This window comes from Balaenoptera borealis, assembly GCF_965194805.1.
Source record: "Balaenoptera borealis genome assembly, chromosome: 5".
Classification (NCBI taxonomy): Eukaryota; Metazoa; Chordata; class Mammalia; order Artiodactyla; family Balaenopteridae; genus Balaenoptera; species Balaenoptera borealis.
The window spans coordinates 95,768,176-95,787,100 of NC_138862.1; the positions used below are offsets into that span (position 1 = coordinate 95,768,176).

At 37.0% G+C, this 18,925-nt stretch overlaps 1 protein-coding gene across 1 annotated transcript; it reads left to right on the forward strand.

Annotated features, from left to right (window-relative positions):
• Positions 1-826: 826 nt before the first annotated feature.
• Positions 827-18,201, forward strand: EIF5A2 (eukaryotic translation initiation factor 5A2). Its single transcript, XM_082394272.1, has 5 exons — positions 827-984; positions 1,676-1,875; positions 2,424-2,528; positions 12,783-12,914; positions 13,503-18,201. The coding sequence occupies exons 2-5, from the start codon at positions 1,711-1,713 to the stop codon at positions 13,560-13,562; spliced, it is 462 nt and encodes a 153-aa protein (XP_082250398.1). The 5' UTR covers positions 827-984; positions 1,676-1,710; the 3' UTR covers positions 13,563-18,201.
• Positions 18,202-18,925: the final 724 nt, after the last annotated feature.

Genomic DNA, 18,925 nt, shown 5'->3' on the forward strand with positions numbered 1-18,925 from the left:
GCTATTGGCTCCACATTGATTCCAAGACAACCCAGCTGGTCTAACGACGTACGGACATACCTCAAACTCAAATGCCAATGCCAGGAGGAAGGAAGAGCTGCGTCTGGCAGAACATCTTTCTGCTGGACAATGCAGTAGGAGTCAGACACCCATTCGCCTCCAAAACTCCATAACAGCCTCTGATGTGAGGAGTGAGTTAGGTCATTTCACCGCTGCTTTTTATGTCTCGGACGTCTCAGGAGTTGCCACCCCTGAGAGAGCTGCTGATCCTGGCGGAGCTGCAGCGGCAGTGGCTGCTGGGATCTCATCATGGGTGGCTAGGGTCCCCCGCAAAACCCACAGTGGGAGCCACGTAATAAAATACTGCACTCGGGCTCTTCCTCGGGGAAGAAGCATGGTTTTCAACGCCAAGTAGGGCTGCAAGTTGGGCCAGAAGTTGGAACACAAAGTTCCCTCCACAGCCACGAGGCACAACCATTGAAGGTCCACGCCTCGAGAGTTCTGGCAGCCGTCACATGACAACCGCCACGCGCCTGAGAGCAAGGGCCACCGAGTGCGTGGCTTGGTTCTTGTTAACTTCGACTGGGACCTGAACATAACGAACCTAAAAGTTTGAGGGAGCAAGTTTCCTTGCCGGCGAGTTTACCCTCAGCAACCGAACTCCAGAAAGTGCTCTTCACGCCGGAAGTGCACTAATCCGCAGCACGTGGGGTTGCCAGGGCGCTCTTCACGTGACTGGGAGGGGCCTCGGGAACCTTGTAGCCAATGGTAGCGCGAGAGGGCGGTGCCTATGACGCGCCGGGACCTATCCCGGAAGTAGGGCTGATGTGGGGGCGGGAAAGGGCGGGGAGGCCGGGGTGTGGGAAGTGTGGCGGCCCCGCCCCGTCTCTTGGAACTGGCCGCGGTCGCCACCGCCGCCGCCGCCGCAGCTGTGGGGGACTGGCGCGGTTACGCAGGCGAAAGGCGCTCTTTCCCTGCTGAAAGGTGAAGACTCTGGGAAAAGGTGGTGGGGCTGCGACCGGAGCGAGGCAGGGCCGGGGAAGGCGGCCGGAGCCGAGCCCCGACCGTGGAGAGGAGGAAGGATGGAAGGGGGCCCGAGGCGAGCGCGGGACCCGCCAAGGCTCAGGCCCGTGAGGCGCCGGGCCGGGCCGGGGATGCCGGCAGGACAGGGGGCGTCTGAGAGGTCGAAGTGACGGCGCTGCGGGCTTGGGGGAGAAGTGCACTCCCGCTGCCCGAGGGCCAGGTGCTGCTGGCCAGGTCCTGTTATCTCCATCCTTCGTGGGGACATGAGGCCTGGGCTGGGCCCCCCGCAGTGAGGATCCGGGCGGTGGCGGAGGGCCGGGAGGCGCGGCGCGGTGCGGGAAAGTCACCGGCTCCTCCTGCAGTGGGACGGTGGGGGCCGGGATTTGCTGCCCCCAGCGCGGGTGAGCACCCTGGGCGGGTATCCCCGCCCCCCCCCCCCCCAGCGAGCTCTTCTGCGACTTCCCTCCCACCTCCCCACCGAAGGATGGAAAAGTTTGTAAGGCCGGAGTTAGAAAGTCCCCACTGTTCTGGGTGGGTGTTCTATAAATGCAAAAATAATAGATCCATGATGCGTGGCTCGTAACCTCTCCGAAATGAGGCGTTTCCCTGCCTGCATGCCAGTTGTTAAAAAGCAAACAAACTTTTTGCATAGTACCCTCAGAAAAGCAACCATCTCCCCAGCCCACCATGGCGGACGAAATTGATTTCACTACTGGAGATGCTGGGGCTTCCAGCACTTACCCTATGCAGTGTTCGGCCCTGCGCAAAAACGGCTTCGTGGTGCTCAAAGGACGGCCATGCAAAATAGTGGAGATGTCAACTTCCAAAACTGGAAAGCACGGTCATGCCAAGGTAAATGCCCTTCCAGGTCTTTCTTGGTGTTGGGATTTTGATCATTTGTATTCCATTACAGAACATGAGGTTTCTGTAGTTATAAGCGTATAATGACACTTTTTTTTTTTCTTCCCACAATTACTGGGTGATCAGCTATTTGAATACTGAAAGGTAACATTTCCTTCTTGGGCCCTTATAATGTTTCATTAACGGGGAACTGAAACTTTCCTGAATCCTAGTGACTTAGACAATCTATTCAGTTTACAAATGAGAAAACCTGTTCTAACATCATTCTAACGAACCTAAATTCATTTTTCTTAATCACTCTTATGATTGAATTACTAGAGTATATGATATTGGGTCTTGATATGTCATGATACTGTCTAGTTGTTCACTGCTTCTCAGTTGTATGACCACTACATTTTTTTTTTTAAGAAAGTAAAATTAGATGACCTTGGAAGGAGAAAGAATCTGTCATAATCAGCTTTGGTATTATGCATCTGTGTATGTAATGAGTGATATCTTGGCAAAGATTAAACAGTTTCCTGTTCTCCCGTCTCTGTTAGGTTCACCTTGTTGGAATTGATATTTTCACGGGCAAAAAATATGAAGATATTTGCCCTTCTACTCACAACATGGATGTTCCAAATATTAAGAGAAATGATTATCAAGTAAGTACTAATTTCCTTTAGAATGCTGCTTGTTTCCTAAAGGTGCAAATACTTTTTACTGTCCATTGTAATTTAATAAAACCCACAAGTAGTTTTGTAGGTTTTTCTAACCAATTGTTAAGTACCACTTATTTTAGAAATTGGAGAAATAGATAGTGCTATTTAACACTTGTACCTTATCTAGGATGACTGCTGGTTTGCCACTGTTGAACATTCTTGCATTTTAAAAAATTTGAACACTTATTATTTCTCAAATAAGTTACTCCATATTGTGAGTCCAATGTTTAGTAAAAATACTATTTTCTTTGTTGTAAATTGTTTCTCTTTGTTGTAAATACTTTCCAGGTATTTCTTTTCCCTTACCAGACCTAAGACTCTCAAGAAATTATTGGAATTCATGTTCCACCAACCAAGTTTGTGTGTATTAGTGAATGTGTGTCAGAATTTGGTATTCTTAAATAGGGAAATAAGTTGAAAGCCATACATACAAAGGATAAAGTGTATGGTCACTGAATTTGGTGAAGAAAATACAAAAACTTTGTAATTGTTTTATTTGTATTCAGTGACCATGCTGTGGCCTTTTGTTAAATTATAGGTATAAACTGCAAGTTTTAGTTCCAATTATGCATTTGGATAAGTCATGTTTAACGATAGCATTTTCTTGTTTGGAGTATTGATGGTAACCAAACCACTGACCTCATAGAATGTGGGAGCTCAGATTAATCATAACTAAAGTCTTTCTGGAAAGTCTGCAATTTCTTTATCAAGCATACTATATATAGAACTCTTTTCATTTTACATAGTGAAAAATACAAGTGTGACACTTGAATTCGTTTTACCCAATTTAAACTTGTTCCTTTCTATAACTCATATTGTGTTGTATAATTTTTAAAGAATGTCACCATTAACTGCAATTATCCAATGATTTCCTTTTACTTTTTGTCCACATGTAAACATATTTTTGCACAGTTTTAATCTAGTAAGCAGTTTTATATTTTCATTTTCCCACTTACAAATGTTTTCTAGGTTGCTTTGGAGTCTTCATAGAAATTTGAATTGTCTTAGTATAATAATAGCAAGATTTTTTTTAAGTCAGGCAGATCTGAGTTTTGATCTAGTTCTGCCACTTTCAAGCTGGGTGATGTTGGAAAATTACACAACCTCTCTGAGCCTCAGTCTTCTCATCTACAAAGGAGGGATAATATGAAGATTAATGAGAAAATGTACCCCATAATTCCCTCATAAGTAGATATGTACCAAAAAGTATTTTTTTTTCTGCTTCCCCTTTTCCTGTATAAAAACTTCACTTAATCATTCCATATTCTTGGAGCACCTAATTTAGACATGGCATATAGTGGACGCTCAATAAACATTTGTTAAATGCATACATGACTACTCAATGAGGTAAAGATAGTACAGCCAACTGAAGCTAAGCATAGAATTTTCTTTTGCCAAAAATAGATTTCTGTTTTCATCCTTAACGTGTGAATGCTTTGAATATTCAATATTCATTAATATTCATTCAAAATACAATGCTTTTGCCCTTGAGTGTTTCAGAAAGATGGTATCAGTAGTTCAGATGACTACTACTGTGATCAAATTAGCCAGTCATTGATTGGAGCTCAAGATTTAACATAAAGGAAAATTTTGGTTTGGGTTTTATTTTGAGATAAAGCAGGACCTGGACTAGGATGAGGGGTATGAGGTGAGTGAGGCCCTTGCCTCAAGCACACAATTTTATATAAAGACAGTACCAGAAACAATGCCAAGCTACACAGGGGCCTGATCCTGTCTGATATTTTGTTCATTATAGAATTTATGCATTAATTCTAATTTTTAAAAATATTACATTAACCTGATCACTGAGGGGTGTGTCTGTGTGTGTGTGTGTGTGTGTGTGTGTGTGTGTGTGCGCCACCTTAAATTTTAAATTTTGCACCCAAGACAAGTGCCTCACTTGCCTCGCCATAGTCCCAGCCTTTGGCATGTAGTCTGTGTTCCAGAGCGGATAAGAGAATGACTCAAGCCTAACAGTCTGGGTCCAGATCCTTGCTTTGACACTTACTAACTGCATGACCTTGGTTGGCAAGTTATTTAATCTCTCACCTGCCTTTCTTTATAAAATAAGGATAAGAATAATAAACTCCTCATGGAATCACTGTGAGGTTTAATTAGTTAATTCTTAGAATAGTGCCTTGCAGAGCGAGCACTCAGTGATCACATCCCTTCATTATCAAGTCACCATAGAATACTTATTTCTGTTCATTAAAAAAAATTAGTTCCGTGAGCCTTTCCAGTTATATTTATTGTCCTATGGTGGTCTTCACTCACCTTTCCAAGTGCCTTGATTAAATTTCTACTTATTATTTAGCTACATGTAGTCCTTTGTATTTGCTGAATTCAGTATTTCAAGTGCCAGTTTGACAGTCAGCTAAAGTGAAATATATATATCCGTTCATTATAATAATTAAAAAGTAAGTGTTTAGGAAAAGAAATGTATCAATATTTACAATTTTAATTTTACATATTTTAACATAAGTTCAGAATGAAAGGAAAATTGTCTCCTAAATTCCATTCCAAGATGTAGCTTGGATTGGAATTGCTAATTTCCATCACTTCCCCCAAAAGTAGTTATGGTTATCTGGGGCTCACTGATGGTGTAAAATACAAATACACCCAGACACCTTTGGGAATCCCCAGACTCTTAAATATAGAAACGCTTGTTCAAACTCTGGTACGTACTTGAGTCATATTTCTTTAGAAAGTTCTGTGTTCCTGTGCACTACACCACAAGTTAAATGCCTTTTCTGCATTTACTAAAGTTTTACCTGTCATTTAAAGACCACTTTTCAGAAGGAAAGCTAATCACTACAGGACATGTTAAAGTGTATATTGTGCATCTTTGGATTATTGATGAATTGCCAAAACTGTGAATATTAAATCCTAGTATATTCTTCAAATAAGTGGTATGTCTTTTGGATATGGAGTTGAATTTTGTTGCTGCAACTTAAAATAGAACAACAAAGAAAATAATGATGCTATGAATTCCTTGTGCCTAAAGTCTTTTTATAATTTATACCCGTTCTGTGGAATCTTTGTGTTCCCTGGTAAAAGCAGTCTTTCTTTGGAGTAGAAAACCCCTAAACCAGCAGATCCCAGTACTGCAGGGACAAGAAACAGATATTTTGCTACAGTATTATTAAGGGTGATAATGAGAAGAGCCTCCTACCTTTGGTTCCTAGACCTGTGTATTCTACCTATGGGAGAAATAGTACCATATATTGGAATATATTTAACCTGTAAAACAGCACCCAGGCCCAGAGAGTGTCATTCAGCAGGAGGCAAAGATGAGTCTTCAGTAGGCAAATGCACACAGGCAAACTGTCTTAGAATGATGGAGGACATGGACCAGTGAATTCTCTGAGCATTGTCCTGTTGTCTTTTTATTTTGCCTGTCAAATGAATTTTTTAGCCAGAAATGATACTACGTGAGGTACTGACAGTAATGTGACTGTTTACAAATCCTCAGATGAGATCTTAGCAGGAGCACTGCAGGCAGCAAAGGCAAGTTTATATGTGGAGTAAGGATCTATTACAGTGAGCACAAACTGCTGCCTCTTCCATGATGGAGGGAGTACAATGTTACCAGGTAGCTGGCTCTTCCCCCGGGGAAATGGTGCCATATCAGGGACTCTGTATTGGTCTCTGCTGTGAGGTACCAGCAGTGGCTGTAGTCAGATCAGCCTTGGTGAGAGAAAACCGGTGTCGTTGAGCCCATGCCACCATGGCCAATTGTTTGTGAGCCAATTGAACAAGGACTGGGAAGACTACAAAAAGAAGCTAAATGACATTCACAGGTAGAATCATCTTGTCACCTAATTGTCTGCCTCCTTGGTAGCATGTCCCCTTGGTAAGCATTTATATGGACACATTCTCTAACTATTTGGAGAGGTCCCTCCACGTACCACTTTCCCAGACCTTATTGTCAGCAATTTTCCCATCTTTTTCTTTCAGTTTTGTTGACCTTCCATCCATACTCTTAGCCCTTGCCCATAATCAGTGTAAATCCAAACCCTTGGTTCCCTCTTCTTTCAAGTCCAGTACATGAAGTTCTCATCCCCACTGTCTTTCAGGGCCACCTCTGAATAGTTTCATCAGACTATGCATAACCATCTAGAAACCATTCTGAATTTTGTTTTTCAGTCAGCTGGTAATAGGGAACTCCCCACAAAGTCATTGGTACAAGTTGAGGGAGAAATTGTGGATGTTGCAGAAGAAGGTGCTTCTGAGTCTCATACAACTTGTTGGTGCTTTCAGGAGCTGCTCAAGTTGAGCTCACATGTGCAGCTTCCACCTGATGATGGAGTGCTGCTGTGCATACCCAACTTTATGGCTTGGTGTGTCAGATAACACTCTAGTTGATGATAGCGTTATTTCCTTGTGTTGTCTGATAACAATGATCAAACATTCAGTTCCCCCAGGGACCAGCAGCTCTAAAGTAGCAGCTTGAGAGTGCTGGGGGAAGAGGAAAAGGAAGAAGGAGAAAGGAGGAGGTCTTACCTAAAGGTCTGACTGTTTTGAAATAGATTGAGAAATAAAATTAAATTCAGAAATTAGGGCTAAGTCACCTGTAATGATGCTATTCCTTCTCCAGCCTTCTTCTGTTGTATACCAATAATACAAATACAAGCAAAAAAGTTCCCCCATAATTCTCCTTTTTCATGTTCTTTCTTACCAGACCACATCATGGTTAGAATCTGCAGTCACTTACTCTCCCCATATCCTTCCTTTTAGTTCATGCTTTGCTTCCTCAGCTCCCTGTACCCCCAACTATTTAGTGGTTACAGTGCTCTTTCTAGAATTCTTATATACCATAGCATTTTTCTTTTTTACTTTTTATTGTGGACATTTTCAAAATATGATGAACCTCACGTACCCATCATCCACCTTCCACAATTATCAGTACATAACCAGTCTTGTTTCATCTGTACCCCACCATCTATTTTTATTTCCTGTACCCTCTACCTCTTGTTTATTTTGAAGCTAATTCCAGATATTATATCATTTATCGTTTCATCTGCAAATATTTTGCTACGCATTTTTAAAAGGTAAGGGCTGTAAAAAATAAAAAGCATACTGTGGCACCCCCAAAATTAGTAATTCCTTAATATCTTCAAATATCCAATCAATATCTACATTTTCCTAATTGTCTTTGTTTTTTTGTTTACGTTTTGCTTTTTCAGATGTGATAGTTACTGTTTTTGTTTTACAGTTTTTCTAAATCAGGACCTAAATAAAGTCCATGCGTTGAAATTGGTTGAGGTATCTCTTAAATCTACTTTATAGGTTCTCCTCTCTCAGACGTGCATTTGAGTCTCTCTTCCCTCTCTTTCCTCCCTTCCTTCTTTCCCCCTCTCTCTCTCTCTTCCCCTCCATTTTCGATGAAGAAACTAGATAAGTTGTTCTGTAGACTTCCACGCAGTCTGTATTTTGCTAATTGCATTTCCTTTGTCCCACATATTCCCTGAAAATTGATAATTAGACGTACAGACTTGATCAGATCCACTTTAGATTTTTATTTTCTTCTTCTTTTCTTTAACAAAAATTACTCCATAGGTGATATTCTGTGCAACCATCAAGTAAATGAGTCTAATGATTTCTTTTTTTTTTTTTTTTTAATTTATTTTTTGCTGCGTTGAGTTTTCATTGCTGTGTGTGGGCTTTCTCTAGTTGTGGCGAGCGGAGGCTACTCTGAGTTGCCGTGCGCAGGCTTCTCATTGTGGTGGCTTCTCTTGTTGCAGAGCACAGGCTCTAGGCACACGGGCATCAGTATTTGTGGCACGTGGGCTCAGTAGTTGTGGCTTGTGGGCTGTAGAGCGCACGCTCAGTAGTTGTGGCAGAAGGGCTTAGTTGCTCTGCGGCATGTGGGATCTTCCTGGACCAGGGCTCGAACCTGTGTCCCCTGCATTGGCAGGCAGATTCTTAACCACTGCGCCATGAGGGAAGCCCCTGATGGTTTATTTTTTTGTGATGTTATTAGATATGTAATAATTGCCTCAATCCATTAATTTATTAAAGGAGACAAAGTAATAATCTGTTACTTTTTTTTTCTTTAAAAGCCAGAATACTTCTATAAGAGAAAGTTTCCGTCAGCTTTTTTGTTTACGCTGTGGTACAGTATATAATAGGAAAGCCAATATAAATACTTGATTCTTTCCCTTTAAGTACCAGTTTTCAAAATTAGTTGGTTTCCTGGCATCTACTGAAGATGACCAGTGAAATTTTTTTTTTCACTATGAACTCAAGCATTTAAACACATTTGTGTTTCAGTCCATTGTAGTTATTATCATTATTGATTCTCAAATTGTTCTTTCTTTATTCCGGACCTTATTCTGGTTAGCTCCTGAATCCCTTTGATATGGATCTAGTGGTCTTTAATAGCACCATGATTTCTCATCTTGTATACTTCCTACTCTGTACCTGGAATTATCCATTTGCCCAGGAGCCCTATGGAGAGAAGTAGCACCATACATTGGATTCTTTTAGTAGGAAGTGACAGATACCACATTCTGGTACTAGGATTTTGGGTGTATGGTATAATTTCAGATGTCATTCAGCAGCTTGCTACACCACTGCATGCCTGGCTCCTGTATTACAAGTTTTCTGACCCTGCCCTCTCCTGTCTCCTTGCTTGCTATTAGCAAAATGATTGCTCTCTCTACCAAAAAAAAAAAATGTTCATAAACATCTCAGAGTTATCAAATAAGTAGATTGCTTACAGGTGAAGGATCAGAAGGAAATATTTAGAATTGACTTATAACTGTTTTCTTACCATCCTCTCCTTCCAACTCTACAGCGTCAGAGAGGGCTTTGAGGGAAGATTGAAAAAGTTGCACAGAAATATGCTTGAAACACAAAAATGACACCGTTAGCTATTTTTTTCAAGATTGAAAATTACAAAAGGGGAAGTGGTACCTTGAGAGAGGAAAAATCTTGCAGATACTACCTTAGCCAGGTGATCAAAGTTAATATCACCAGTAATAGGACATAGTGACATAATTTGCCTCTTGATGTGATACTCTGAGGACACATCATATATGTAGTAATCCTTCCAAAAATGCACTAGCTGAATCATTAGGAAACAAACTCAAACTGAGCAACATTCTATAATACAGTGAACCTGTGCTCATCAAAAATGTCAATGTCATGCAACACAAAGGGTCAGGAACCGTTCCAAATTAAGAGACTAAACTGACATGACAGCCAGATAAATACAAGGCATGATCCTGGAGTTGGAAGGGAAAAATTGTTATCGAAGACAGTATTGGGACAATTGGCAAATTTGAATATGGACTATGTATTGAATAATATGTTAGCAATATTGAATTCCCTGATTTTGAAAAATAAACTGTGGTTATGTAAGAATATATCCTTGTTCTTGGGAAAAACAAGTGAAGTATTATTGCTGAAGAGTCATGATGTTTGAAACTTACTCTCAAATGGTTCAGCAAAAATAAAAGAATAAGAATGTGTATGGTATGCATTTTATATATTCCGTATATACAGAGAGGGAAAAAAAGCACGTGGTTAAATGTTAACAAAGAGTAAATCTAGGTAAAAGATAAAGGATTTCATTGCATTATTTTTGCACCTTTTCTCAATATCTGAAAATTTTTAAATAAATAATTTATTTAAGAAGATCAAATAATTCATTTTTATTATTTAATTTTACTTTTCTGTAGCTTAGCTTTATTTTTGAAATTTTAAATTTTATTTCTATAGCAATTTATTTTAATGTTTAATATTTATAAATATATATTTTAGTAGATGTTTTATAATATGTCTGTATCTTTTTGTATTTGAAATGCTTTAAATTTCATCCCATGGCTTATTTTATTAATTCCTTTTAAAAAATAAAATACCATATAAATACCAAAATATCAGTATTATTATTTGGTTTATGTGGTTCAGTCACTAGTGGAGTGGGAACCTTTAACTCTTGAAATTGACAGGTTCTACTTCAGGGAATTGTTAAAAGAGCTGAAATAAAAAAGATGAGCCTGTGGTTAATTGTTTAAAAATTACACTTCTGTCTCCACCTCCTTGCTTCCCGCTTTTCTGCCAACTACCTCACAAATGTTTGAGTGACCAAAAGATTAATTAAAAGTGTTTGTGGTGGCTCAGGAGGATGGTTTTTTGTTTTTGAGATTGTAGACATGTGCAAAAACTGAAATCTCCGGTGGTAGGTGGGGTTTCTGTGGAAAGCTATTGCCAGAGTTGGTAGTGCCATAGAGGAGAGCTTTGAAACTCTACCTCTGTGGTATGCCTGTGTTATGTCATAGTGGCTGAAGGGGACCAGGGACCATGTCTTTAACTCTTTTTGTGTATGTCAATGGTAGCATCTGGTATGCTGGGTGATTGCCTTTTATAAAACCTGTTAGACAAATGGGACCTAATGAAACTTAAAAGCTTCTGCACAGCAAAGGAAACCATAAACAAGACAAAAAGACAACTCCCAGGATGGGAGAAAATAATTGCAAATGAATCAACAGACAAGGGATTAATCTCCAAAATATACAAACAGCTCATGCAGCTCAATATCAAAATAACAAACAATGAAATCAAAAAATGGGCAGAAGACCTAAATAGACATTTCTCCAAAGAAGACATACAGATGGCCAAGAGGCACATGAAAAGATGCTCAACATCACTAATTATTAGAGAAAAGCAAATCAAAACTACAGTGAGGTATCACCTCACACCAGTCAGAATGGCCATCATCACAAAATCTACAGACAATAAATGCTGGAGAGGGTGTGGAGCAAAGGGAACCCTCTTGCACTGTTGGTGGGAGTGTAAATTGATACAGCCACTATGGAGAATAGTATGGAGGTTCCTTAAAAAACGAAAAATAGAATTACCATATGACCCAGCAATCCCACTACTGGGCATATACCCAGAGAAAACTATAACTCAAAAAGACACATGCACCCCAATGTTCATTGCAGCCCTATTTACAATATCCAGGTCATGGAAGCAACCTAAAGGCCCATCAACAGACGAATGGATGAAGAAGATGTGGTACATATATACAATGGAATATTACTCAGCCACAGAAAGGAACAAAATTGGGTCATTTGTAGAGATGTGGATGGACCTAGAGACTGTCATACAGAGTGAAATAAGTCAGAAAGAGAAAAACAAATATCGTATATTAACGCATATACGTGGAATCTAGAAAAATGGTACAGATGAACCTGTTTGCAAGACAGAAATAGAGACACAGATGTAGAGAACAAATGTACGGACACCAAGTGGGGAAAGGGCGGGTGGGATGAACTGGGAGATTGGGATTGACATATATACACTAACTAATATGTATAAAATAGGTAACTAATGAGAACCTGCTGTATAGCACAGGGAACTCCACTTCGTTGTACAGCAGAAACTAACACAACATTGTAAAGCAACAATACCCTGATTAAAAAAAAAAAATTGTTAAAATTCTAGGCACACTGATGGTGTACATGCTTTTAGAATAAATTAATGTGGCCTGGCAGTTTCCTCATACCTGTAATGAAAGAAATTCAATGATACCAATACTGTTCTTTTTTGCAGGTTAGGTTGATGACTGGTTTTGTTTCATTAATGTCATCAACAAGCTAATGTTTTTCTTTTTTAAAAAAATCTAGTGTTGTTAGCAGTGAGCTGGAGACCAAAAATTTTCCACTTCAGTTTGTTCATAATCAAATTATAAAACACATTGTTTGTAATCATGAAAAACTGAAAATAACTTTTATGCCCATTAATACAAAAATGGTTAAATCAGTTACAGTATAACTTTGCAGTTGTGAAATGATTAGAGAGACTAAGCTAGGTCCATATTTTCCAAAACGGAAAGATTTCTAAGACATATTAAGTGAAAACAACTTGCTGAAAAATACTTATAATATCCCATTTATTTTTTAAAGCAACTATATATTGTGTACATAACTTCAGTATACTCTATTAAAAAGCCTAAACTGTTTAATAACGTAGAGATTTGGGGGAGGGGAGAGTGCAGGAAGGAATGAACTTATATTTTTTGTCTATACCTATTTTATGCTTTTGTATGTGTAGCATTCTTAAGCACCAAAAATTTATTAATGTATTACTGTGTACTTATACAAATTAATATAGTTGGCAATTTATGTAAAAATTACAAAGTAGTGGGTGTAATCTAATCAGTGCAAATGATATAATTTCTTTCAATAGCTGATATGCATACAGGATGGTTACCTTTCCCTGCTGACAGAAACTGGTGAAGTTCGTGAGGATCTTAAGCTGCCAGAAGGTGAACTAGGCAAAGAAATAGAAGGAAAATACAATGCAGGTGAAGATGTGCAGGTACAGACCTATGGAGAGATTGTTTTTTTAAATCATTTTATAAAAACTTTGACCTAAACTAGTTAGCATAAAATACTATAGGTGAAATATAGCTTTTAAATACTGATGAAATATTGAAAATGATCTCTAGAACTAGGCAGTTTTCCTCTGATACCTTTTAACATGGCCATTACCAAAGAAAGTATCAAAGTTCATTTTTTACTACATAGACACTGTCAACCCTGAATTTGTTTTGAAGATCAGCCTGAACTATTCTTAAGGATGAGAAAGGATGTTATGGGAATACTAAAGAGTGAAGGTGACTTACGTTATCTTTGTTATAACTCTCAGAAGTATAACGTCTAATAAGTATTGAAACATTTATAGTTCTTATTCTCCTGTTCCCTGGAATTTTTCTTAAAAACCACAATTTGAGAAATTTAGCTTTAGAAAACTGTAAAAAAAGTAGATTATTTGGTCTTGGAATACCTCTTTACAAAATCAATATGTATAAAATATCCACAAATATCCAATGTATGATGAATTAACTATATCTTATATATGTATTGCCTTTTGAATAAATTTTTGCCTACATTTTTTTCCTTCTAGGTGTCTGTCATGTGTGCAATGAGTGAAGAATGTGCTGTAGCCATAAAGCCCTGCAAATAAATGGGAACATCAGGCATGAGCAAAATGTTTAGGTCTGGATCAACTGCAGATCCAAAGTTTGGTTCTAAGTTGTCACCAAAGCTATGGCATTCATAAGCAACCTCATTTATTTTTTAATTGTTTTGAAATTGTGCTGAGTTAGTTTTGCAGGCAATTCGTAATTTAAAAAAATGATCAAGATGTATAATTCTTTTTTTTAAATTTTGTAGGTGTCTTTCCTATAACTTTCCTGTGGTTTTCAGTATGTAAGTCTAAGAAACAGACAAGATAGCTTCAGAAGATGTGATTTGTCTGAGCAAATCGTTCCTAAATTTTTGTTAAATGATAAATAAACCAGGGTTTTAAATCAAACAATGTAGCATCTAGTGGTATTGAAGCACCACATTTAAGTTGAATTGCTCTGCATTAATTTCAAACTTAATATCATAGAATAAGTAGATTATGGATTGGAATTGTCAGAGTTTCAGCATGGGTGTGGCAAGTACAGATCCTTAAAAATCATGTTATCAAAAAGTGCCAGTTATCTTAGTAACCATGTGCAGCCCACCTGTATTACCTCAGTCATTCTGTTCTTTGCCAAATTGCTGGTAGACTTAATATAACCTATATTATGGTGATTTTAGTACTTTCTTGTGGTTGACAGAGGCATTAAACTGTTTTGTGACTGTTAGCAAGTCATATTGTAGGGAAGACTCAAAGGACAGTGGCAAAGGATGTTGGTTAAAGCTATAGGTTTTTATTTGAGGCCTTTGTATTCAACATAAAAATAGGAAGTTTCCATTTGTGTTTTTGCCTTTAACTCTTGTTTTCTCTCTCTCTTTATTTAAAGGAGTGACCTGCTTTACAGGATACTATGCAGTACTTTTTATTAATTATGTTGAATAAATGTTGGTATTTGTAGTAGTCACTCCTTTTCAGCCATTTTTAAGTAGACTTTTTTGACATCAAAATATTTGTTAGACAAAACTGGAAATTCTTACTTTAAATTGATTTGGAACATTTGTTCAATTTATGTACGTTTTTTTCTAACATGAAAGTGAATCATAGAAGAAAAGTCACTTTGTGTGATAATTATTATTTAACTTAAGAAGTATATGTATTTTATCTGATTGTCATGTGACTTAATTCAGTTACTGGTGTGAAATATATCTAGGAAAAAATTCTATAAACAATTATTTAAAGAAGTATTTTAGGTGATTCTGCTACATTTCTGTTTAGTCTTTTGGATCACATATCTGTATTTCCAGAATTCTAGGCATTGTCACAGGGTTTGTGAGGACCTTTGACTCAATACCAGTCATTATATTGCAGTGCAACTTAGAACAAAATCACCATTTCAGTAATAACTTCATTCTCTAAGACTCATTATGAGACCTCTCTCATCATACTTTGACTTCTGAAAGGCCTTTGTACCTATCATCTAGAAGAAAATATGTATGATGCTGTAACTGGTCTACTCAGTGACTGGGAATAGCATTAGGAACAGAAGATCCCGAAGTTTTAGTTACTTAATTTGTGCACACTTTTAAATCTTGTATTGGCCTCAGCAAACCCATTTGGAGAAGAAGCAAGATACTTTAAGGAAATGCAAGAGGAATTCTAAAGCACAAGAAATATTGAGGTTGTAGTTAATCATTTTTAGTATAACATTTTAGCTTTTGCCCATCCAAAGCACAGTTAGTAATTAGACTAAATTCTTTCCAGTATTCCATTTAAGTGTCTACTACATACTGCTCTAGTTTTTTAGTACTCTGTAATATGTATCTTACTTGTGACTGGTTGGCATTGTTACCCACAGGAACTCCAGAAAGTTATCAATCTGTGTTACTTGCTGGTCATTCATATGACCCCAGTTAACCACACTAGTGTTCTGGTTTAGTATTAATTCTGGATTGACATGCCCTTGTTCTTCATAATTTGTCAAACTTCACATAAATATATTTTCAATTATGAGGTAAGTGTATATAAATTGTAATAATGCATCTGTACCTTCATATCTTGAATGGCAAAAGCTATGCTTAAATATTTCATTTTAAGTACTATAATGAAGTTTAAATACTCTTCTGTCATATAATTAATTATAAGTATAGATTTTAAAGATATGGGACTGTTTATTTTCACATAAGTTAGTACATGTTTCTCTAGAACAATATATTTCATTTAGAAAAGCTTTATAAATTGTATTAAAAGGAAGCAGGAAACATATTTTTTAACAGAACAGAAGTGACTTCACTCTTTTTTGACATCAGAAATGTTAAAAGTTGATTCCTAGTATTTGTTGTACTTTTTGTAGCAAATGTTAAATGTCAAAGTTACCATGTATAGAATGTAGACTGTCACCTTGATAGATTATACAGTGATACCTTTTTGTCTGTAGGCATTTCACCAATTTATATACAATATTATAGTAACAAGTGGAATATTTGTTTCCTTCTAGAACAACGTATTTTATTTCTACTGTGAAGACTTTGTTATACCTTATTCGCTACAAAGTTGTATACCCTCTGAAATAGATCAAATTACTGCTACTTTGACTTAGCATTTGCATCATGAACATAATTATGATGTTTCTTTCATGCTCCCCTCCAAGGGCTGTCAGTCACTTGAAATTATTGCTAACCAAGCTCTTGAATCTGTTTCCATTTATGGTAAAAAATTCTGTACCAATGCTTTATAACAATTATCAAAACTCTCCTGCAGCCAGAGCATGAAATCTTTAATAAGAGATGCTGCAATAAAATGTTTAGGCTATAAAATTTGGGGACACAACTTTTCATTATAGCACAATGAATGTGCATGTGCACACATAGCTTTGTATGTTTGTTCTTTTTGCAAAGTCGTTCCAACTCTTAAAAGTACTGTAGTCTGGTAGTGCCTCCAATGTTGGTAACTTTTTTTTTTTAATTTACAGCTTTTCCAGAATTTGTTTTTGTACTTTAAAGTTTCTCAATTAGATTATTTCTAGTTGAACTGTAATTTGAATGCATTGTTCTCAGGGCTGTTTGTGCTAAGTGCTGAAGTTTCATTATTTCAAAGCTAACTGCCTGAAAGTATATTGCAAATTTTTCCCAAATTGTAATAGAGTGATACATACAAACAAAAATCTGTAATATCAACATACTTAAACCATATACTAGATATTCAAGAAAAAAAATGGGAACATTAGTAACATCTATACTGGAATCTTGCCATATTTTTTTTCATTTTAGAAAAGAATTTGGTAGTCTTATCTTAGACCCTTATCCTTAATGATATATCTGAAAGCATTCCTTTGGCCTGGACCCCAAAGATAGTTTTAGAGCCAAACTTTGATGTGATTCTCAAACATATTTAGGGACAACAGAACAAAAATTCATAGTACTTTTTTGGGTACATTAAAATGTTTACATATTGAATTCTGTAATATGAACTAGGAACAAATTTATTATGAGAAAATATGGCTCTTAAGCAGAAAATGTGCGAACTATAAGCATATTTCCATAAACAGTATATTATATTGAACTGGTCAACAGTTTAAAATTTTCTGATACCATCTAAGCAAAATATTTCATAGTTTTCAAGCCTTTTTTTCTCCTACCATTCAGACAAGTAATAGGCAACAAAAGCTTAAGAAAAATTTATTGTGGAAAATCTTAAAATTGAGAAAATTCAATCTATTAACTTTATTAAATTTTTTTCTCTCAGTTGGGTATATGGCATTATTTGATTTTAGCAGGGAACATTTGGATTTAGCTTACGGAACACAGATGTTCTGTTCTGTGGGAACATGACTTGAAGTTCTATATAATGTTTTTTCATTAAATAACCATCTGAACATCAACGTAACTACCAAGTGAGGTCAAGTGCCTGAAAAGTGCTGTATACATCTAATTAGCATGTTTTCCTTACATGAAAGATGCATCTTATAGCGATGCATATCAGGCTTTCACGTTCTAAAAACATACTTGCCAAACTTTACCACCCACCACTCTTCCTGTCTCCTTAGAACAGGTCGAAACCTATTTTACAGTTGAAAGAGAGATTCCTTTATTTATATAAAGTCCCTAAAACTGTGTCTTGATATTGGTAGACTTAAGTTTATCTTAGTTCAAGATTGCACATTTTTAAAACTCTGGATATAAACTTTATTCAGTGATGACTATACAGCTTGTCATAAGTCATAGTTGTGATCATTCTTGAAAGGAATTCTTTACTGTGGTTAATATCTACTATAAATAAGCACTCTTGTGCTTGTTACAAAGTATAATGCAAATTACTAGCTCTATACTGTTTTTGTCCTCCTCTCCAAAAAGAAAATAGTTGAAATGGCATTGTCTAATCCAGTGGCACTTTATTAGTAATACATTTTATTTGTCATAGGTATAAGAGAACTCAAGCTTTTACCTGCAGAGACTCATATGTTTTAGCTAAAACTTTAAAATTGTAAGATTTGTAGTATGTGTATTATTATAATCATGTATTTTACATTTCAAAAATGGGTAAAATTAAAATATTAAGCCTTTGTCTATATTAAAATAATTGTGAAATCCTTTAAAATGTAGATGGTAAACTTAGCAATTATAATTTTTGTTACGTTAAAATATATTTGTCTGTTAACTTCATCAGTTAAATAAAAATAAAGTTAATTTAACAGCTTACACTATTCTTGTGTATATACATTCCTAGAAACATTTTCATACTAGAAATTAATTTGTATATTACTGTTAAAAGAAAATCTAACTTGTATTTTTATTTTTTTTATATTTTAGGTTCTTACTATACAGCACCCTAGCTTTACAGCTGGGAATGTTAATTTCTAGATTTTAGTTCCAGATTTAGGTACATTTTTTTTAATCTTTAAATTTTTAATAGTTTTTAAGAATACATAAAATACATGGTTCAAAATTCTATAGGTACAAGAATAAATACATCTTCCCATCTTCATCCTCTTTCTGTGCATTCTTCCAGAGATACACAATGCAAGAGAGTTTAGTGGTCCCTTCCCCACCCCTGACCTCCCAGGATCTGAAGTGTTCCTTCTTTACCAGAGTTGCTGTTCTCTTTCCACGGCGATGTGAATGGTGTGATGAGTCCCTGAAGCAAACTCTTCACCCTTTTCCCAATCCTCACCATATCTAATCAACACCATCTGGACAGATTCATCCTGAGGTGGCTCAGCAGTTTCTTCCTTTTATACACTGTACTATTCTAGAACATCTCTGTCACTTCCTGACTTGTGGACAATACCAGGACTTCCAGTGTAGTTGTCACCTCGTATCCATGATCAGTATCACTGTTATCCATAATCTTCCAGATCCAGCAAGCATAATTGGGCAGTGGGAGAAGCACCAAATTAGAGTCTTCCACCCCTTAGCCCCACTCTT